Source organism: Neopsephotus bourkii, unplaced genomic scaffold (genome assembly GCF_033783945.1).
Source record: "Neopsephotus bourkii isolate Nb327-2 ecotype Australia unplaced genomic scaffold, CSIRO-AGI_Nbou_v1 NB_168, whole genome shotgun sequence".
NCBI lineage: Eukaryota > Metazoa > Chordata > Aves > Psittaciformes > Psittacidae > Neopsephotus > Neopsephotus bourkii.
In genome coordinates this window covers 4,713,085-4,734,379 of record NW_026900684.1, presented here as the reverse complement: position 1 = coordinate 4,734,379, position 21,295 = coordinate 4,713,085, and the positions used below count along the sequence as shown (strand labels likewise).

General features: G+C 36.6%; 1 protein-coding gene across 6 annotated transcripts; it reads left to right on the top strand.

The window, feature by feature from the left end:
- Positions 1-2,921: 2,921 nt before the first annotated feature.
- Positions 2,922-21,093, top strand: LOC133222073 (coagulation factor XI-like). 6 transcript variants are annotated; one of them, XM_061371416.1, is made up of 15 exons: positions 2,922-3,066; positions 3,625-3,683; positions 6,625-6,787; positions 7,452-7,558; positions 9,149-9,308; positions 9,871-9,980; positions 13,304-13,463; positions 14,236-14,345; positions 14,435-14,594; positions 14,732-14,847; positions 15,226-15,400; positions 17,305-17,480; positions 17,793-17,888; positions 19,237-19,376; positions 20,746-21,093. In XM_061371416.1, exons 1-15 carry the CDS (start codon positions 3,059-3,061, stop codon positions 20,899-20,901), a joined length of 1,896 nt encoding a protein of 631 aa, XP_061227400.1. In that variant the 5' UTR covers positions 2,922-3,058; the 3' UTR covers positions 20,902-21,093. The 6 variants fall into 6 exon arrangements, 4 of the variants coding, with proteins under 4 accessions (XP_061227400.1, XP_061227408.1, XP_061227421.1 ...); XM_061371424.1 differs by lacking the exon at positions 17,793-17,888; XR_009728188.1 differs by lacking the exons at positions 17,305-17,480; positions 20,746-21,093.
- The last annotated feature ends 202 nt before the right edge of the window (positions 21,094-21,295 follow it).

The following is a 21,295-nucleotide window of genomic DNA, read 5'->3' as shown; positions in this document are numbered from 1 at the left end:
CACTCTGTTCTTTGTTATGTACATCATTATAGCCATGGAGAATTAAAGATACACAGAATGCTTTAGACTATTTGGTTTGTTCCAGGTTTTGGGGTTTTTTTGTTTTTTTTTTTTTTTTTCCTACTGCATTCAGAACTAGGTTCATATTATTATGGCATCTTCTTTCAAATGGAAGGATGTCCACAAAGCCATATCAAAATGAAACCCTGTGTTGTTCTTGCCTTGCTGATAGCTTCCTTCCCTCATGCCCTTTGAGATGCTTTTCCTCTTGTTCTGTGTTGTGACTGTCAGGTATCTCATCACAGAAAGTAGATTTACCTCCCATGTTGAAGCTGCTTTTTGAATAGGATTGCCATTAGGAGATGTGGGATTTTGTTTTATGAGGCAGAATTGGACCTGACTCAGAGTAATGTCCATTTATTCTTTTCCTGAGGTGAAACTATTCACTAATTCCTGACACCTTTGCAGATGAATGAGATTTTGCATAAATCACAGTGGGAACAGGCAGAAAGCAGCATCAATCTAGTAGGTGATTGCACTGCCAGGGAGACTTAATCTTGAAGAATTTGGTGACATGTTAAGCTGAAGCAGGTTTTGTTTTGTTTTTAAATGCCAAGTCAAAATGCAACATTCAAAGTAGAAACAAGCAATCCTTTTTCTTTCAGATGATTGATCTATATTCTGCACTTGTATCACCAAAAAATGTTTCCATTTTATCAGTGTTTTGATAAGCTCTTCTTTTAACTCTGCCATCTGAATTACTGATTCTTAATTCCAATATCCTGATTTGGGTGCCAGAATATTACTGATAGCTAAATGAATACAATGAGGGAATTCAGACAACAGTAATCTTATGTGTGGAGCCTTTATGAGCCTAAGGAGTATTAAATGGTTTTGGTATTCTATGCACTTCGAATTTTTAGCTCTTCTCCTAATTCAAATCGTGTAATCTCTTTGGATTTCAATGAAACTCAGAAAAATGATACCAGCTGAGAATTTGTCTCAGCATATTTTATAATTTGCCCTGTAGTAAATATATCATATAATATAATAAGTAACAATTCATTCATGAATGTAGAGTTTGTAACACATTCTTGTCTCCATACAGAAGCTGATCTGAACAGCAGTGCAGCTGTGTAGACAGGGGAGTGTTTGTCATGTGAGTAGCAGGCCCGCTGAGAGAAAATGCATTTATTTTCCAACATGAGCGTGCTCATTGTGATTCTCTTTGAATAGCATTGCTCCCTTAGTTCTCAGATTTTCAAATCCAGCTGATGTGCATATAAATGCAGTTAACATGACTGAGACTTTTTGAAGGAGTGTGATACCTAAATGTGAGAACTACTACTCTAAGAAAGTCTTTTTCGTCTTTCCCCCACACACTAGTTTGCTTATGAAACAAAAGGGCATTGCCAAAAGGTTCATTTTCCTGAGACAGAACAGGGATAATGTGTTATAAAAATGAAATCTTACAGAAGCTTCTGATGAATGGATATGACTGCATATTGTATGACGAGACACATCGTCTTGCTGAAATTTATGACAAATCTGCTGTTTTTTCTGCAGGTTTGAACTGCATACCTTACTTTTCTGGAAGTGTGAGATTGGAGTTTTCTTGGGGTTTTGTTTATTAATAAGACAGTAATGAACTGGAATAACACTTCCCTATAGCTAAGCTGGAAAGCCTGGATGAGAAATGAAAATGAAGTCCTTGGAGAGAATTTCTAATTCCTTTGTGTCACCAAGTGAAATGCACACTCACAAAATAAGGAAAAAAATATCTTAATCAAATAATAGTGCAGGTTGAGAAGTACAAACATAAAAGGTCAGCTTGTTTTATCTGTGAATATATATGGTGGGTTTTGTGATTACTTTCATGATTATGAAAATTCTGTAATTTGAAGTAAAAGTGGTAATTTTTACAGAGCTGTAAAAGATTATCATCTTTTTACAGATGAGAAAAGAGACACTAAGTGACATACCTGTGGTTGCACAGGAAGACTTCAGTCATGTTGACTGGAACTCTCTCGCAGAGCTGTGCTCCCATGATACACATCTCACAGCTGATGGAAAAGCTCCTCTTCAGAGCTGAATGTGAGAGCTCTACAGGCATCTTAGTCTCAAAACATTTCATGTTACAGGAATAAACTATTAATGAGTTTTGCCATAAAGCCTTCTAGCACTCTCCATTGTCACTGTAACACATTAAAACAGAAGACAGCACATAGAAATGGAAGCTGCTGTGCTGACAATATTTGAGTCCTGTCCTACAAGCATGTCAGGACAAAGCAAATTGATACACAGGAGAGTATGAAGACTTCCTTTGAGACAGCTATTCCTTCACAAGGAGGAGCTGAAGACCTTCCTGGCTCACAAGTCATGGACTTCAAGCAGACTGAAGATGCTCTTACAAGCATAGAAAGGACCACAGTAAAACTACTTGGAAGATGTAGATGGGACAATTTATGCAGAGTATTGAAAAGGAGGAATAAGAGCTTGAGAAAGAAAAGGCAGCACAAAATACATAATTGAAGAATATAGCTGTCTCTTTTTGACAAGAGAATGTATCTAGAAAATGGTGTTATAGTAAGAAAACATAGGTGATGATTCTGTCTTTGGTTATAGAAGTTTCTTAATGGTGTCATTTGCTTGGGTCTGAGTCACTAGTCTTACAGATTTCATGCGGATTTCCCCCTGCCCCAACTCAGGATTTACTCTTGACATCTCATTCCCTGTTTATGTAGGTTCTTGCACTAGTAGTAGATACTCTGGCTTGTTCTGACCCAGGGATTTGCCTTTTATTTTCAGATGTCATCAAGAGGCAGATCTTCAGCTGGTTTGAAACCTGGACATTGATTTCAGTGCAGTCTGGATGATGTATGCTTTGAAAATGGCCCAAGGTCAGTAACAATATTGACAGAAAGAGTACCCATTCAAAGTAAATATTAAAGATAAGTTAGCACTGCAGACACAGTAATATTTAACATAAACTGTTGAGCTCTTTTTTTTTTTTTTTTTTTTAAAGCATAAGCTTTATCCATTCATCCAGACCTGCTGTATGTTCAGGTATGTAATCATTATTGCAACTTCACAAGTGATATTCAGTGAAAGGTTTTCATAGCCAGAAGACAGTGTACATTGATCGATTTATGGATTGTGTTGTGTGGTTAATTTATTTGATTCTTTGGTAGCTTAATTGCATCATATGGAGAAAACATTTAAAATTCATATAACATATACCAGAAGCAGTGAATGCAAGTTATTTGTTTGCTAAATTGCTAATAATACCCGCTTAACTAACAGGACAGAGTCAGTATTAATAATGGCATTTTGTTGGAATATTGTTCCCAGTCTAAACAAGAATAAATATTCTGCTGTAAACAAAGCAGAGGTTCTCGGAGTGCCTATAAGCTTTGTTTGAAACCATAGTAAAAATAAGCTTTTGTTGTTCTTATAAATTACTTTATATACCCCTCGACTGCATATCACAGCTGTAATTTGTAATTCTCAATGTCATTTTGAACTAATGACACTAAGTACAACTGTAAATCAGTATGTGGTACTTTATAGAACTAATTATAACTCTGTTAAACGTATCTTAAAGAATGATTTTGTCTTTTTTAGGATGATTGGGATTTATCAGACTTTTTATTTCATTTTCTTACTTGCTTCCGTTTACAGTGGTAAGTGAATATATAATTCTTAAGATAGGCACACAGATTAATGCAACTTTTAGAGGGGTAGATGATGAGTAACTGCAGTATGGTCATCCAAGAACAGTCTTGATTCTGCTGGGTTGTGCTCAGTCAAGTTTGGGTAACTCACATAACCCTGTTGCTTTAATGGAATATTATAACGGGGCTTTACAGACATTGCCCTGTCACAACCCCCCCCACCCCCCACCCCCCCCCCCGTGCTGTCACCTCATCTAGCATACATGGGGCCATGCTATAGTCAATTTTCATTGTCAGACTGAAACTGCATCCAGCTCATAGCTGTGGAATTGGTGTGATGTTCAGTGTCCTACAGCCAACAGCAAGCTTAGCAGCTTTAGCAGCAGCATAGGAAGGGAGCCCTTTGCAGTAGATGGGTGTGCAGGAGGCAGGGTGATGTCCCATTCTTCTTGGATGACTTTGCACTAACCTGGTTCCCCCAAGCACAGATTACAGCTCTCTAAAGTTTTACAGTAATGTGTGTTGGCTGTTGCAGTCTGTTGTGGCAGTGCTGGGGTAAACTGGCTGCCTCTTCCTGGCTGCAGAGGAGCATTAGCCCCTTCCCCAGGGGCTGCCCTTGGGGTAGGAGGCAGGAGTGACACACTCAGCCCTTTTTATATTTTTTGAGCAAACAAACCCCACCACCCTTGAGTCTTATTCACACATTCTATTTGTGTGAAATTAATGATATAAGAAGTATCTAACAAACACCTATGTGCCATCATGCTTGAAAGACTACTGCAGCATATGTGCATAACTCCCGAACCAGTTGTTTATTGTAAATGTTGGGGACTTTTTTAATTCTCTTGGTACACTGGAACATCAGTGATTGTGTCTGTTTTTCAATGTCAGTCTGTGTTAATGATTTACTTAGTTCAGTTAACAAAAATCAAACTACAAAATTGCCTTGCGTTTCCCTGAAGTTCCATGTGCAGAGCTGATAAATTCTAACTCAGGCCTAGCACAAGTTTGCATGCAGTAATGAATTAACTGCTTTCTTGGTGGACAATTTGTTAACAGCTTTGTAGCAAAATCTGTTTGACAAATGTAATATTATTTAAGGAAATGTTTTACATGGTTTAAAATCTCAGCAAAACTACAATCTTGGAACATTTCTGAGGCCTAGGAAACAAAACATATTTTTATTAAATTACAGTTTTCAGAACTTACAGTTTTACATGGTTTTACAGTGTAAATTATTTTTTTGGTGTTAATTTGTACTAGGAGGAGGTAAATAAGATACAAAATGTCTGATAAAGCAAATAATAGCAATATTATTTTCTTTTGACTTTAAAATTCACTTAGAGTTTTCTAACAGAAAATGCTTTTCTGTTAATGACAAAGTTGAGAGAAGAAACTCTACTGAGACCAACAGATACAGATTTTTAGAGAAAGATCCTCAAAGTATAGAAACCAGAAAATGTGGATGCATATAAAATGCAAATTTTGTATTAACAAGAGACCTTTAAATATATTAGCGTATCTTCCACATGTGCCTAATAATTCCTTTTTTTTTAGGTAAATTATATATTTTACCCATGTACAGGGAACATAGAATTACCTAAATAAAGTTTAGAATAACATTAACAAATAAAATTGACTTTAAAAATTTAAAACTGTAAAATACAATACAATAGTTCCATTTGTTTTCATTTCAAACAGCCTTTGATAAAGTAGAATCACTTTGTAGTAACAGATTAAGCAGCTAAATACAATGCTTTCAGTTGGGTGTCCTCCCGTTCTGTAAAAATACAGGATTTTCTCTTTGTCTTTTAGCTAAGGAAAAGCACTTTTGTAAATAAAGGAATAAAAATTGACATATTTGCTAATTTCCTACCCCTTTGGTGGGCGAAATAGTAGAAGAGAGTGGGCTCCCATGGAAAACCAGCCCTCCTGTGTGTTTTAATATGGAGATCTTGCAAATGCCTTCAGTTTGAAAGATGGGAACAGATTGCTGTTTAGGTATCTTCAATGTATGGCTCTGCAGCAAGAGTGGATTTCATTATAGAGTTTAATAAGAGCTTGATGATCAATTCCTGTAGATGCAAGGTAGTACTTGGGCTAATTTTTGTTCTGGACAGTTCCTGAGACACCACCCCTGTAACAGCATTTTCTTTATTGTGAAACAAGTCAGAGTGGTTTCAGGGTGGATGTGAGGGAGCTGAAGGTATACAGATGCTGGGAGCCACTGAGGCTGTGCACAGTGGCACTGCCTGGGACTCTGGTCTCAGACCATCCCTAAACAAAATAGGACATGCAACCTGCTGATTCTTTTTGGTCTCTGTGATTCCTTCTCCTGGTATTCCTTTTAATGGTGTTCCGTATTGGTTTCTCTCAGGAGATGCTTCTGCTCCTCCTGAGATCCGCCATGAGAAGGTCCCTTCCTCTCTGCCATGCAGATCTGCCCTGTGGCACATTCTGCTGCTGTGGCTTCTGCCTTGGCTCAAGCTGCCTTGCTCCAGCACTGGATACAAGGCAGGGAACAAAGGGGAGACACCTCTGAGAATTTTATTTCCTCAAGCATATAGGCAGAAGGAATAAGACAAAGATAAGACTCAGAGGAACTGTGCTACTGGTGACGGAACACTGGAACAGGCTGCCCAGGGAGGTTGTGGAATCTCCTTCTTTGGAGACATTCAAAACCCGCCTGGACACGTTCCTGTGTAACCTTATCTAGGTGTTCCTGCTCCGGCAGGGGGATTGGACTAGATGATCTTTTGAGGTCCCTTCCAATCTCTAACATACTGTGATACATACTGTGATACTGTGATACTCAGCCTCCTCACCCTCTTCTGCTGGAGTGTCTTAAAATCAATTTCAACAATAAAAAGGATCAGTGGCTTCTCCCTCTCCTGGTGAATTGTGTGTCTCTAATCTCTAATAATGTACACATTTTCTTATTCTGCATCAGAATGTGTGACTCAGATCTATGAAGATACATACTTCCAAGGAGAAGACCTCACCACAGTTTTTACACCAAGTGCCAATTACTGCCAAGTAGTGTGTACTTTCCATCCTACCTGTCTGCTCTTCACCTATTTGCCAGCAACATGGACTAAAGATCCTGAAAAAAGGTAGGTTCATATACACATGGCTTCTGCTGGTCTCCAAGTTTAGGAACTTGGTAATGTTTTGACAGAACACAGACACACAGGGAAAGTTAAAGGGTTGCCGTGGAAAAGAATGTCATGAGTCTTTAATTAAAGCTGGTGATCTAAAAGAGTATTTGCTTAAATTCAAAAGATAAATTGTGGTAATGCCCAATCTTTCACACTCGCATACCAACTCTTTCAAGGAAACAGAACTGACCATGCACTTCCTCTGTGCCATGTGTTTATTGTTGGGGAGCAATGTGAGCAATTTCATAACTCCAGTGATCCTTGCTCCTGTATCTCACTTTCTCTCTCTAGCATTTTTTTCTAATAATTAAGGACTTCAGTAGCCTGAGAGGATGAGGTTGTCCTCCCTCTCTATGCCTACTGCATTTCTGTCCTCCAAAACCTGGGAGCTGCTTCTTGCTTTAATGACACCTCTTGGAGCTCTCACATACACTGAGTAAACTCACCTACCAGCAGTGCCAACAAAGCAGATGCAGCTCTACCCTATCTTTCTCCAAACTGTACTTGTCTAATCTTTAACGTTGAGGGATATTTGGCAGTCTGCATTTCATCCGAGTATCAATTATGAAAGTCTGTGCTGTACTGCAAAAGCTATGAATTCCTGCATTTTAAAACACAGGTTTTCCTGCTACTTAAAAGATAGTGAAACAGAAATGCTGCCAAAAGTGGACATGGAAGGAGCTATCTCTGGACATTCCTTAAAACAGTGTGATGTCCAAATTAGTGGTAAGATATAGTTATTCACATTTATGCATTTTATGCTTTCTATCATGTAGCAGATGTTAGAAAATTAAGTTTTTGGAAACAGGAATACAATCACGGAAGCAGCCAAGCAGTATTATATATGTTCTTTGCTAGATCTCTTTCAAACACAACTTACAAAATCTTCTACTGGTTTTACCCTTCATCCCCAATTATTCACCACCAAGGGTCCCCAGAAAAGGTAACAGTGAAATTATGCTCCTGGGGTCACTGCTTCATTTGCTAGAGGCAGGTGGGAGCATGTGCTTTAACTAGCAGCTTCAGTTCTAAAGATTAATTTACCACTACAATTCAACTCCAGCAAGCTGCTCATGGTGTCCTGCTTTGCAGCTTTGTAGAGCAGATGCCCAGGAAAGCAGAACTGCACAGTCACAAAGTGATCTTGCTACCTTCATGATTCTGTGCAATAATTTACTAGCAGCTCAGTTTTTCAGTGTATGTGTGCTATGCAGAGTCTTAGTGTCAGCATGCTATACCTGCAAGTTACCAGCAAGCATATATAAAGCATATTAAATGCCTTGTTTTAAATATAAACTTCTACCGTCATAATGATGTCAATAAGAGAAGATCAGCTTTAAAGCATAGCACAGTACTGCAGAAAACCAGAATAAGAATGCATTTATTCAGTTCCTGACTTTGAGGCCAAATAGTGTCATATGGGTGTTAAGCTAATTCTTCAGTTTTATCAGTATAACACCTCAATATGCCAGGACTAAATGGGACTTTCTTACTTTATGCAAGTTCTTCCCTATTGCAACTATTGACAAATCAGTTGTGCTTGCTTTTTTCTGGCCACTTGCCTTCCAGAGCAGTCAGGACTTTTAAAAGCCTTTTCCTGCCAACATCCTGTCACATTCATATTTGAGAGTAGCTTTGGCCCAGCAAGATAGATTTCAACAGGATGTTATTTGTTATGCTATATAGACTAATTGATATCACTGGAGTTACTCTAGAATCAGATTAATGTCGCTAAAAGGGAAATATACCCATATATGTTTAAAAATGCCTCCAGCGTTCGACTAACTTGTGCTCTGTGAAGAGACCCCACTGACCATGAGGCAACACATGCATCCTACATCGAGGGCTATTTCAAACCCCACAGACCCAATTCTCCCTCTGTGGAGTGTAAATTACATCTTCTGACTCAAATAGGAGACGTCTGTTGTTTATGATAGCAGAATTCACCTTTAAACTGCTCTATGGGTTAGGAAATGAGAAAGTATGTCTTAGAATCAATCCCAAGTTCTTGCGCTGCTTAATGTCATCTTGGTCTCAGCCGTAGCTGTCAGAGCTCATCTTTCATGTAGGCAGAGGTGCTGTCAAAGTCTGTTGTTTTTTTGCTCTGACATGCAGTACCATACTGTACCTACACTTCTGATTTTGTTGCTAGAAGTATATGTGAAATATGATGTAACTGAAGTGAGCATGGGAGATGGAATCTGGATTGTGAGGGCTATGTCATATGAACTTCTATCTTTTGGCAGCTTGGAATTCAGGATGGGAAGGAGAACAGAAGTATGTTTTCAAAACTTGGTCTCTCTTTCTTTTCCACAGCTTGCAGTCCAGACGTCCACATAGGACTGGATATGGAAGGACAAATTCATGATGTTACTATGACTGACAGCTATCAACAGTGTCAAAAAAGATGTACCAATGACAATCGTTGTCATTTTTTTACATATGCCTCAGAAATATTTCATGATGCAAGCTTTCGGTAAACACAAGTTTGATCCCTTTCCTTGGACATTGCTGTGCTTTGGTAGTGTAGATTTCAGAGCAGTCTAAGGTGTGAGAATTTATTCAAGAAAATTATTTTTTCTGACTTGTCATCCTTGCAATGTTTTTTCAGACTTACAGATAGGAAAATGTCTGAAGTAAATGAGACAAGAGAAAGACAAACTTCATTATCATAGCACTGAATAGAATCAAAATCTTTTGGAGGTACTTACATGCAAATTATATTACTAGGTGTGCAACTCTGTGTTGGTCTGTTAAAACTTGCTCTGTTTATTGCTCTGAAAAGAGAATCATCAGAGCAGCCAGAGGCATTCTTTCATTTTTATCAGCCCTATTTTTGAGCTGTTTTTCTGAACAATTTTAAAAGTTAAGCATTGTTCAGTTAGTTCTGTTCCTCGTTTGAAGTTTGTTCTGGAGAATAAAAATTGCTCTGGCCTATGGCCAGAACATGCACCATGGAATTATGGGGCCAGGAGGATGGTGTAGAGCAAGGAAGATGGCCTTCTCTCTTACCACTTTCTTTATTCTTTGTTGCTCAGTAAAAAATGCTTCTTGAAACATACCAGTGTAGGAACTCCAACCAGCATAAAGGTGCTTGATGAGGTTGTGTCTGGATTCTCTTTAAAACCATGCCAGCTTTCTGAAATAGGTAACTATTTAAAATTTCTGATTCAGTTTAGTTTTAAGGGTTGTGGATGACAAGGTGCAGTCTCTCTCTGACATTTGTCCTTTGTATAAATGTTTCATTATGTAAAATCATTCCAATATAAACTTATACTTGCAAATATAGTTAATACTCTCAGGCACAAAGGAGGCTCAGATCTTTTTTGTTTTCCCATTTTATCATTTGTCTTACAAAAACAGCTGTCTGCTTTGAAGATCTAAAGAACTCTTTCATAAGATTAACTTGATGAAATTGCATGTTATCTTTGTAACAGGGATACAAAAATGAAAGATAAAATCCCATCAAAGTCGAAGATCAGAATACTATAAGCTTTCTAAATTCTGTTTGCATATCTTGTATGCAATTTGAAATTATTAATGAAGACCTGCAGCTTTTTAATACAACTAGCCAATACAGAGGGATGTATCTGTGTTTTGCGGATGATTTGTAATGAAAGCGGTATTTGTGCTTGTTCCTGCAATCGTCACTCCGGCAAAACTCTCAAGTGTAAGGTCAAACAGTGTGTATTATACCTTCTTATTCACTATTTAAACACCTTTAAAAAAAGAAAATCTACCTCCACCTTGCCTTGCTGTGTGGTATTTTCCTTCTTAATGATGATCTGCTAGATATAGCCTTATTTTAGCTCATAGATAATCTATTTCTTCCATATAAATCACATTTTGTAGACACTCTGCATCTTTTTTTCTATATCAATACATTTCCTTCAGATTCTGTTAGTCATACTGCAGGAATAATCCTTGGAAACTATCAAAAAAGTAGTTTTGTTCAGATCTTAACAATGAAGACACTTCATTTTTCTTTAAATGTGAAGAATGATGAAAGAAAGAAAAAGGTTTGTAAGGAGGAGAAAACAAATTTACTATTCCCTCACTATATATATGAGAAAGAATGGAGGGAAGATTGTTTTTTTTTTCTAAACTCTTGATTTAAGATATACTAGAATGACATGTATTTGTGGTCAAAAGAAAAATCACAGGGGGGGTACCGCTCACTGGCTTTGAGAAGAATCAGAGAACTGTCGCATGTACACAAACAATATGTTTTTAAGTTAAAAAAAGAAATTGAAAGCCATTTGCGACTTTACCGAAGATGTTATGGTTTATGACAATGATGATAAGGCAGTAATGAGTCATCACAAATTAAATTAGGGTTTTTGAAAGCATGTGGACATCAGTCATGTTCCTACCAGTCTTCCTGGTCATCTGTCCTAATCCAAGGCAGATCAGCTATACTTATCCAGACAGAGATTTGTCAAATGCAGTCATTAAATCTCAGTGCTGCCTTCTGTCTTGTTGTGTTGCAAATATCTGAAATGGGTTTATTTAAATATTTCTTCTAGACTTTTTTCTGACTCTATTTAGGCTGACTAGTCCTTTGCTGTGTATGCTCTAGTGTCCTCATTGCAAAATGAGACATTTCTCCTTTCAGAGCATATGGAATCACAGCAGTCTTCTGTAAACACCAAAAGTTAAATTGTACCTAAAAAATTAGACGTTTCTTCAGTCAGATTCTAAGGCCACTGAAATCATCAATATGGGATTTTTGTTTCCTGATTTTCCATGCCCTCGTTTGTCTGCTCAGTAACGCTAATGTTGTTGACCATCTAACTGTAGTTTGTTTTCATGAAGAAGAGGGCAAAATTAAGAAAAGGTAGTTCTTTAACCTTACTTATGCTGTTTGCCATTAGCTTTCATTCTCCCTTGAACAGAACATGAGCTCCTTTCTTAGTGCTACTGAATGGCATTCTGTGTTTCATTTGTTCCCTCCTATCTGGCCTTCTATTTTGTGCCTTCACCTTTCTGATTTAGTCCTCAAACACGCATGTTATTGCACATCTGTAGCAATCTGTATATCTGTTCTTTCAAAGTACTTTCCTTGAGGTCACTGAATATTGAACAAGCAATCACTGAACACGACCACTGAGATCATGGGTTAACTTCCCTGGGCTTCTGGATCCATATTTACGCTTTAAATATAATTTCCTTTAGAAAACATCTATTCTCCTGATTTCGATTTCCCCTTAACATGGCATCTTACCTACTCATTCTCAGAATTCATTGATCCTTATTTTCTAGTGCTCTGGTTTTTTTTCCCCTTTTTTTGTTGTGTAATTACTGTCCAGTGTTGTTGTCCTTCTATACTTATGTTTTTTGAAAACCTCACCAAATTAACAGGAGCCACATTAAGCTTTACCTTCCTTTTTACTCTTTTTCCCTTTTTTGTTGTAAGACGCTCCCAGTATATGGGAAGTGTCTTGTCTACTGTACTTTCTCAATGGCTGTAGTTGTCTGCTGCCACAGTCTTGTGTTTGGATAATTAAATAGTTTTTACTGTCCTGACAACTTGATAGTTTCAAGAAACATCCTCCATGTTGGTGCTTCCTTTCTTAACCTCTTTTCATTGTTCCACTGGGATTTTGGCTAAGACTTCAAGTATGTCATTGAAGGAGGCAACTCATTTTTTTCTTTCTAAACATGCTAGCATTTCCTGTAGCTGCTATACAGTCTGGTTGTGTGAATTATCCTGCCAAGCCTCTGCTTTGTTATTTTGGTAATGTCAGAGGGTAGACTACATTACTCCTGCTCATTCTGCCTACTTTTCAAATAACATTAACTAAAGTGTAAAAATGATGATCCCATTATTTTTCTTCTAATCTTCTCATGACCCTTTTCGATATACCCATTACCTTAATCATTATAGGCTTTGCCGAGATTACAATGATTTATGCATACCTGTGAATTTATACACTGATCTCCACTGCTCCTAACTGAAAGTATCCCTATTAGATTAACAAATCTGTATTCTGTCTGAAAAAGGGTAAATTTAGGTTAGTTATGAGGAAGAAATTCCTCACTATGAGGGTGGTGAGCCACCGGCACAGGTTGCCCATAGAAGCTGTGGCTGCTCCATCCCTGGCAGTGTTCAAGGCCAGGTTGGATGGGGCTTTGAGCAATGCGGTAGAGAAAGGTGTCCCTGCCCAGGGCAGGGGGGCTGGAACTCGATCTTTAACATCCCTTCCAACCTAACCCATTCTGTGATTCTGTGATTTGTCCTCTTCTCTATATGAATCTTATCCCTAATCAGCAGTCCTCTCCACGAGTTTACACACTCAAAAATGTTCTTGAGAAATAGGTTTTGGTTAAAATTTGTTGTTATTTTTCTATTTTATCAGTCACAAATGAAGGAAAATGTGACTAAGGATAGAAATTAATAATTTCTAAACCTTAATCTTCTGATGACATAATGAAATGTTTGGAATTTTCATATTTTCTTGTTTTATACAGATTGTCAGATGGACATTTTTGAAGATCAAGAATTTTCAGGAATGAATATTACAAGTTTTTTCACTCCGGATATCTCTGTCTGCCAAACTATTTGTACATATTTTCCAAAGTGCTTATTCTTTACATTCTTTACCAGGGAATGGCAAATAAAGTCACAAAGGTGAGTATGATATCTAACTTTAAATTTCCAAGTAGACTTTAAAAAAAAACCCATCCACACAGTCTTTTTTTAACCACTATTTTCTTTATACCTATGGAATTTTTGTTAAAAGGTTATTTTCAGTACAGCACAGTTTTTTTAGGTTTTGGATTTATAAGTTTATAATCTTCTGTGAGCATTTCATCTGTTCTCCAGTGTGATCAGGGATCAGCTGCACATCTGGTGATAATCTGAAAAGACTTATATGCATCAGAGAAACAGTGAACCTCCAGATTGCTTTAATGATTTAAAGCTGAATTTTATGAAGTTATCAGAAAAGTCATCTGGTCTCCCAGCAGTATTATTCACTTGAAAAGATTTTTTATAAACTTAACAGGTTTAATAAAATTGCTATTGAGCTTTCTTCTTTCATACTTAGTAGTGAGGATAGGTAAAAATCTACATTCCACACAAAACAGAGGTATAAAATTTCAAAGGAGTTTCAGGGAGAAGCAAAAGTGTGATGGCATGTATCATCTAAAATCACCACTTCTACATATGTGTAAACGTTGTACAACCTTTAGTAGTACAGTCACCTGTCATTTCACAAAACTGCAAAAGCCCCCTCAATTTAGTGTTAACTAGTGATCTTAATGAATGCCTTTTCATTTGAAATACTTTAACATATAGAGACTTGGGAGAAAAAAACACGTTAAAGAAAGAATGTTTCCTTACCAATGAATTTTAGACTGTGAGGACAGATTTAGTTATTATAAAAAGGATTTCATTTTAGAAATCTTTGTCTTCTGAAGACATCAACAAGTGGGATACCAGAGGCGCTTATTTCACGAGAAAATGCTGTATCAGGCTTTGGTCTCCTAAACTGCAGAAGATCATTTCCTGGTAAACAATAAATTACAATAAAAATACTAATTTTGAATTAATCAAATTGTTAGATTTTTCTGATGCTTGGAATGCTCTCATTCTTACAGCCTGCAATTCTCGCACTTACATGCATATGAATTTTCTGGGAGATGAACTCAATGTCACTTACACTAAAGGACACAGAGCCTGTCAGCAGGCTTGCACAGATGTGATCCGCTGCCAGTTTTTTACCTACTATCCCCTCCAAGATTCATGCAATGAGGAAAGGTGAGATATGTTTTTTAAAATGTTCAAGGATTGCTGAAATAATCATTGCACAGACTTGCAATGTACAATGGGGACGTGTGTGTTCTGCATAAAAAGAAAAAAGTACAAATGGAATTTTTGCACGAATTCATTGGCAGAAAGTGTGAGTGTCACCTAAAAATGTCCTTGAATGGATCTCCAGTGGAAATAGTACATGGGCCAGGAAGGATCTCTGGATATTCACTAAGGTTATGTAAAAAAAAGGCCAGTACGGGTAAGTAAAATTTCTTTCATGTAAAAGAGACAGTGCTTAACTGATGTCAGTACAGGAGGCCAAAACCTCTTCTGTTTGGTTGGTTTTTGTTGTTCTTTTTTAAGTGAATTGGTTGCACTGTCCCAGTGGGATGCCTTGTAAAGGTAGAGTACTCTGAAAATGTGACATTGGCCAGGTCTGCACATTGTAAATGCTACAATAACACTTTGAAGTTGGTTTCAATAGACTTTATGACCATAAATGTCATAAAGGTTTTAAACTGCATCAGGTATCACTTTCTTTGCAAATGGTTGGTCCTTCTTCAGGGATCAGCAGTAGTCATCATTTCTTATTGGTGAGTGCAAATTATCTGTAAGAAAAGTTAAATTATTTCTCTAGTGTGTATGCAGCATTCTGCAAGAACTATTAGAATTGTTGGAGGAACAGACTCTGCTCCTGGTGAATGGCCATGGCAAGTCAGCTTGCATGTGAAGTTGTCTCGTCAGAGACACCTCTGCGGGGGCTCTATCATCAGCAGACAGTGGATTCTTACAGCTGCTCACTGTGTCATGAGGTGAGGCCTAAGTGTAAATGCACAGATAAACCTGAAAATGTCATACAGTGTGAGATCAGTTGAGGTCTACATTTAAGAAAGATAAAAATGAGGACTAGAATAAAATAAACTGTTTTTATGTAACCAAAAGCTGAAATTCTAAGGTAAAATATTCATATCCTTAATGTAACTGGAACTCCATACTTTCTCCCTTTGTAACATAGTACTGTACTGCTGATGCTAAATTATTTTAATGAATATAGATGAAATCCTAAAGCAGATATCAGAAACCTATGGAAACTTAGACATTCTCATGTAATATAAGCTTCTTACTGTAATACTGTATCATTTATCAAGGAAAATCTGTTGTTAGGTTATCCCATTTCATAAACTTCAAATCACTTATCTCAGAGGTTTCTCCATGGCACTTGAGAAATGGTGCTAATCTGATAGCTTCAGCAGCAGGGTGCAAGTTAACTGTTTGTTTGATCAGAACACAAATCTCTATGGTGGTTCAATTAGCCTTATTTTGGTACCTGAGCTAACTATCTCTGCATTACATGAAATATCCCGATTCCAATTGTTCTGGATTTCCTTTAACAATTTTTTTGGTTGATTGGCTTGTTGTTTTTTTTTTTTTCCTAAAATTTATCAGTCAGTCAGTTAATAACCTATTTTAAATGCAGATGTTAACATTGATGAATAGTCTGTATTGTTAATTGAATTACCATCAAATTTGGGTCATGAAATTACTTGTGAAGATATGATTTGTCATGCAGATGATTAACTTATTTTGTTAGATTTTCATCACCTGTAAACTAGGTTATCCTGTCATTTACAGAATAGAAGGTGTAAGGCTATAATGCAGTCTGATAGGGAGAGAAAATATTTCAAAGAGGATGTTGACCCAGAAATCTGGTCAAAAATTAGTTATTTTTACTCATACAGTGTAGTATGTTACCCCCTATTGTTTTCACTTGGAACAGTATTGCCAATATTTTGCCTCCAGTGGCAAAGTTTGTGAGTTTCTAAAAAACCCCATATGAAAAATATTCTCTACCTGCTATCCAGTGTAGAAGTTACCAGTATTATAAAAGGCAAAGATAGAAGACATGTTTGCAAAAGAAAACATAAAAAATAGACTTTGTTAATTGGAAAGTATCAAGCCTAACTGATATTTATAAATTTTTATATAAAATCTTCAAAAATTTTTGAAAGTTTATTTAAGATAAATTTTGCATCCTCTTTATTGCATATACCAGAAATTCTAGGTAGCCTTAATGGTAGAATATCACAGTGAAATACCCCTTAAACTTACTCAAAGTAAAGTCAAAACCATGAAGATTACCTGGAACTTGTCATATAGGTCTATGACGTTATATTTTATATTTACTTGGCTAGAGTCATTTTCCTAACAAATAACTGTCAGGATAGACTCTACTTGAATTTCTATTCCCAACCCTGTTTTCATTACTAAAAAAGCTATTGTGTTGTAATGAATGGAAAGAATCTCGTATTACTTCAGGGTTTACTTTATGCCCTTGAAAACAGTACATATATCTATGTGTGTGTGTGTATATATATGTATATATATGAGAGGAGAAAAAGGGAAAATAATAGAGGGCAGAAGGGGAAGGAGGATGAAGAAAGATAAGGACAATGAGAGCCTGAACATAAAGAAGAAAGCGGATGTGGGAATGAAAATATGAATAACGAGAGGAACACAAGGAAGAAGTGGAGGGGATAGACAAAGCAAACCTTGCTTTTGTTTTGTTTTGAGAGCATGAAAATAAAAAATTGAAACAATGACCTCAGTGCCATTCACTGCACGCTCAGGAGTAAGGGAAGATATTGGCATCGGCACACAAACTCTAAATCAATGCAAGTCTTTTGCCACAGACTGACTGTTTGTCTTTTTCCCTCAGTCTTGAGAATCCCAACATTTGGCGTGTTTATGCTGGTATTTTAAAACAATCAGAAATAAATGCGGACACACCCTTCTTCAAAGTGGAAGAGATAATTGTTCATCCTCAGTATAAATACGCACAGACTGGATATGACATTGCTTTAATGAAACTTGATAAGCCTATGAATTTTACTGGTATGTAGTGTATTTCAGAGGAATTCTGAAAATGTGCAGGATCACACAGGGCTGGCATTGGTATGGATACGCATGACGCCTGGGCTGACTTCCATTAACATGCAGTTACTGGGGTTTGAGGAGAATCTCATTCTTCTGGCTTTGAAAAGAAAATGGGTGGCTTTTATTTCTATTTATTTACTAGAATGATATGTAGTGCAAAGAGCAAAGTGTTATATGGAGCCTATCTTCAGGGACTGTGTAGGTTGCCCACAAAAGTTTAATGTTGCAGTTGCCTTTGCTGGTCAAACTAATATTTCTATTGTGTTTTAGATCTTCAAATGCCTATTTGCCTGCCATCAAAAGAAGACACTAACATACTTTATACTGATTGTTGGGTAATTGGATGGGGTTACAGAAAAGAAAAAGGTACAGATAAATATTTAAACACTGAGTTCTTTTACTTGCAAAATTCACACTCCCTTTTTTTAAAAAAAAAGGAAGGAAACCTGTGTTCTTTTTTTTTTAAAGAAAATGCTGCAAGTTCTTGGCTAGCATTATTGCTATCGGGCTAACACTGTAATATAATAAATTAGAATCTACTTCTATTAAGACATCACATACATGAAAGACTTATGAAGTTATCATTAAATAACTCCATGTTTTGACACAGAAATTGAATTTTATAAATTGATACAATATGGAATGTGCAAGAATGCAACCTTAAGTATATCCTGTATAAACCTGAAATACTTTTTCTTAGATTCTATATTGATCTACTGGCAAAGCCCAGAGTATATCTGGAATGCACACTCACTTTTCATGCTCCCAGATGAAAAAAGCCAACAGTCTTACCATTGTACTGTGAGGTTTTGAATTACAGTTTATGCATAACCCATGGTTTTTTTAAATTGATTGTAGTCATATGACTTTAGAAATTGTGGATTGAAGTATGTTGCTTTTATGATACTGAAGGTTGATTATAAACAATGCCAATAACTTTGGGTTTTTGGTAGTACCTGGGATTTCAACTCCTCTGATTTTACATGGATTTAGGCCAAACAACTGTTTATTATCAAAGTATGTTTTTGCATGTATTTAGTTATATTTTTATGTGTGCACTATTAATGCGTGTTTCCCTATAAAGCTATATATATATATATATATATATATATACACACCTATTTAAACAGTGTTCTTTCCTCTATACACCTTCCTATTTGAAGGTTAGATTCCAATATGAAATCAAACAAATTTAGGTAGATATCATATAGGTTGACTTTTTCTGTTAATTTCTAAGAATAGGATGCTCTCAAATACTGTTATTTACTCTATCTGCAAATTTCTCCATCCTCTAAACTATTAGGTCATGGAGCGACACCGATTCGGCAAATGGGGGATTCCAAGCCTATTGTGACACATTACCAGAAGTAATTGTTGGTAACACAAAGCAATACTTTTGATTGCTATGCTCCAAGGGCCACTGTTCTGAAAGCCATACTCATACAAGGATTCATTGCAAATCACAGAGGAATTTTGAAATTTGCCCAGACATGAGCCATGAAAAGGCATTACAAAATTATTCAAATTACCAGACAACTCACATTGTTCAGTAACACACAAAAAAAGGAAAATCATTGTCATGAACATATAACAGCGCTCTAAAATCAGGGGCCTCTAACTTTGTAATATCACTGTATGGGTATTTCTAGAGTTTAGTTTTAAATTTAATTTTGCTAGAAGCAAATATTTATCTGTTTAACCTCCTATTCCATAGGTCGTGTACAAGATATTCTTCAGAAGGCTACAGTTCCCCTCATGTCAAAAGAAGAATGCCAGGCAAGGTACCGAAAACACAGAATAGGGGACAAAGTGGTCTGTGCTGGCTATGATGAAGGCGGAAGGGATGCTTGTAAGGTAATGAGGCACTATATAGTCATATATTCCAACCATTTATTCAAATATATGACTAAATACTGTGATTATTTTTAATTATCATTAGAAAAAAATACGGTTATCAATAGAGCTTGTAATTAACTTGTCACTTTTGCATGTCAAAAGCACTGAAAATCAGTGTATATGGAAAACATTTCATATGTGACTTTGAAATTATAGTGGGTAGATTCTATAGATAAAAAAATCTGAGTGTGTGCAGATATATCTCATCTATTTAGGGAATAAGCCAGTGTTCCTTTGAAGTATCAGAAATCCAAAGAAAGCAAGTATGGTATCTCAAAGCATTTCTCCAATTAAAACAGGTTTTTATTACTTGATATGGAATACAGTACATGAACGCTTATTTAAAAACTTCCACTGTGTACAAACCAGAAGGGAGGATATTAAAATGCATGGGGAATGGAACACTAAAGACAACAGACTGGTCTGTTCATTATTAGAGTTCAAAATGGCACAGCACTGTGAGTTTAGTGATCTGAATCCTCTGTTCAGGTGTAAATTCGTGCAATTCCATTAATTCGAATATTCTGAGTTAATTTATGCAAGAAAAGATAGTCTGATTAGTAAGATTTAATTCTCTGCTGATACAGTATTTTCACTTTAAGTGTTTGACAGTTAACATTTTTATGTTAAAATGTTACCGTTACTGTAATCCGTATTGAATAATTAGGAGTCAAAATATTTTGATGTGGGAAGTAATTTTTTCTCTATGCCAGTTAAGCTTTCTTTATTTGGTACATTGTACCATAACATGGAGATGCTTCTTTAGAAAAATAACACACTTGCTATTGTCTCAACAACTCATAACAGCTATACTGAGCATTATGTTATGTTCAGAAAGATCAGTTAGGAATAGGAAAAAGAAGAGAGAGAGTTGTTTTATCTTTTGAGAGGCAGAGTCCCTCAAACAAGATAAGCCACACAGAGAACTACAACCAGGTTGTATACTGAAACCAGGGTTATAAGAGAAAACACTGGCAAATTTATTGTATTTCTCACTTGCGCATGTAGTATTCATTGGGTTTTAAATCAGTGTATGTAGAAAAATTCAAACCAACAAAGAAAAAAAATAAAAGGTAGTTTTGAACCTTTCATGGAAAGTGGAAATTATTGCAAGAACTGGAAAGTATTTAGGGGTCAATTTACTAGAAAAACAGAAAAAATGCTTCAGTACTCTTTTAATTAGTCTAAAGCGAAAGTGACTGAAATCTAGGCAGGTATGCTGGTGTTAACACTGAATGATGCTGATTTTAATTAAGGCTTTCTGTGAGAGAGAAATATTGAGGAGTGCTTTTCCTTGTGTTCTGTGTCTTTTTCTCCTGTGGCACAGGGGGATTCAGGAGGGCCGCTGTCATGCAAGCATGAGGAGGTGTGGTATCTGGTGGGCATCACAAGCTGGGGTGAAGGATGTGCTCGCCGCAGGCAGCCAGGTGTCTACACAAAAGTTGCTGAGTATTCAGACTGGATTTTAGAAAAAACTGCATAGCATGGGAATGACTGACTGACTCAACGGGAGGTAGTGGAAAAATAAGCCTAGGAGCAATGTGATGAAGTGTATTAGATTTTGTAAATGGTATTTCTTGTTAGCCTGCAATGTAAGAGACTTGACTGAAAAACTAGGAAAGCAGGAATGAATGAACTTTGACATTATTAAATAAAAAGCAGTAATAAAAATAAACCCTGTGGTCACTGATTCGGCAGAGGAAAAAACCCCATATATCTGAACTATAGATTTCTTCTGTCCTTGTTAGCATAAAGTGGGACTAGAAGAGGTTGCAGGGCATGTATGGACCTAGGAGCTGGAAACTGTTTCTGACGTTTGGACACAGTGATAGAGATTTCTGTCCCTTGGCTGAATTTGGTTGAAATGGGACAGTTGG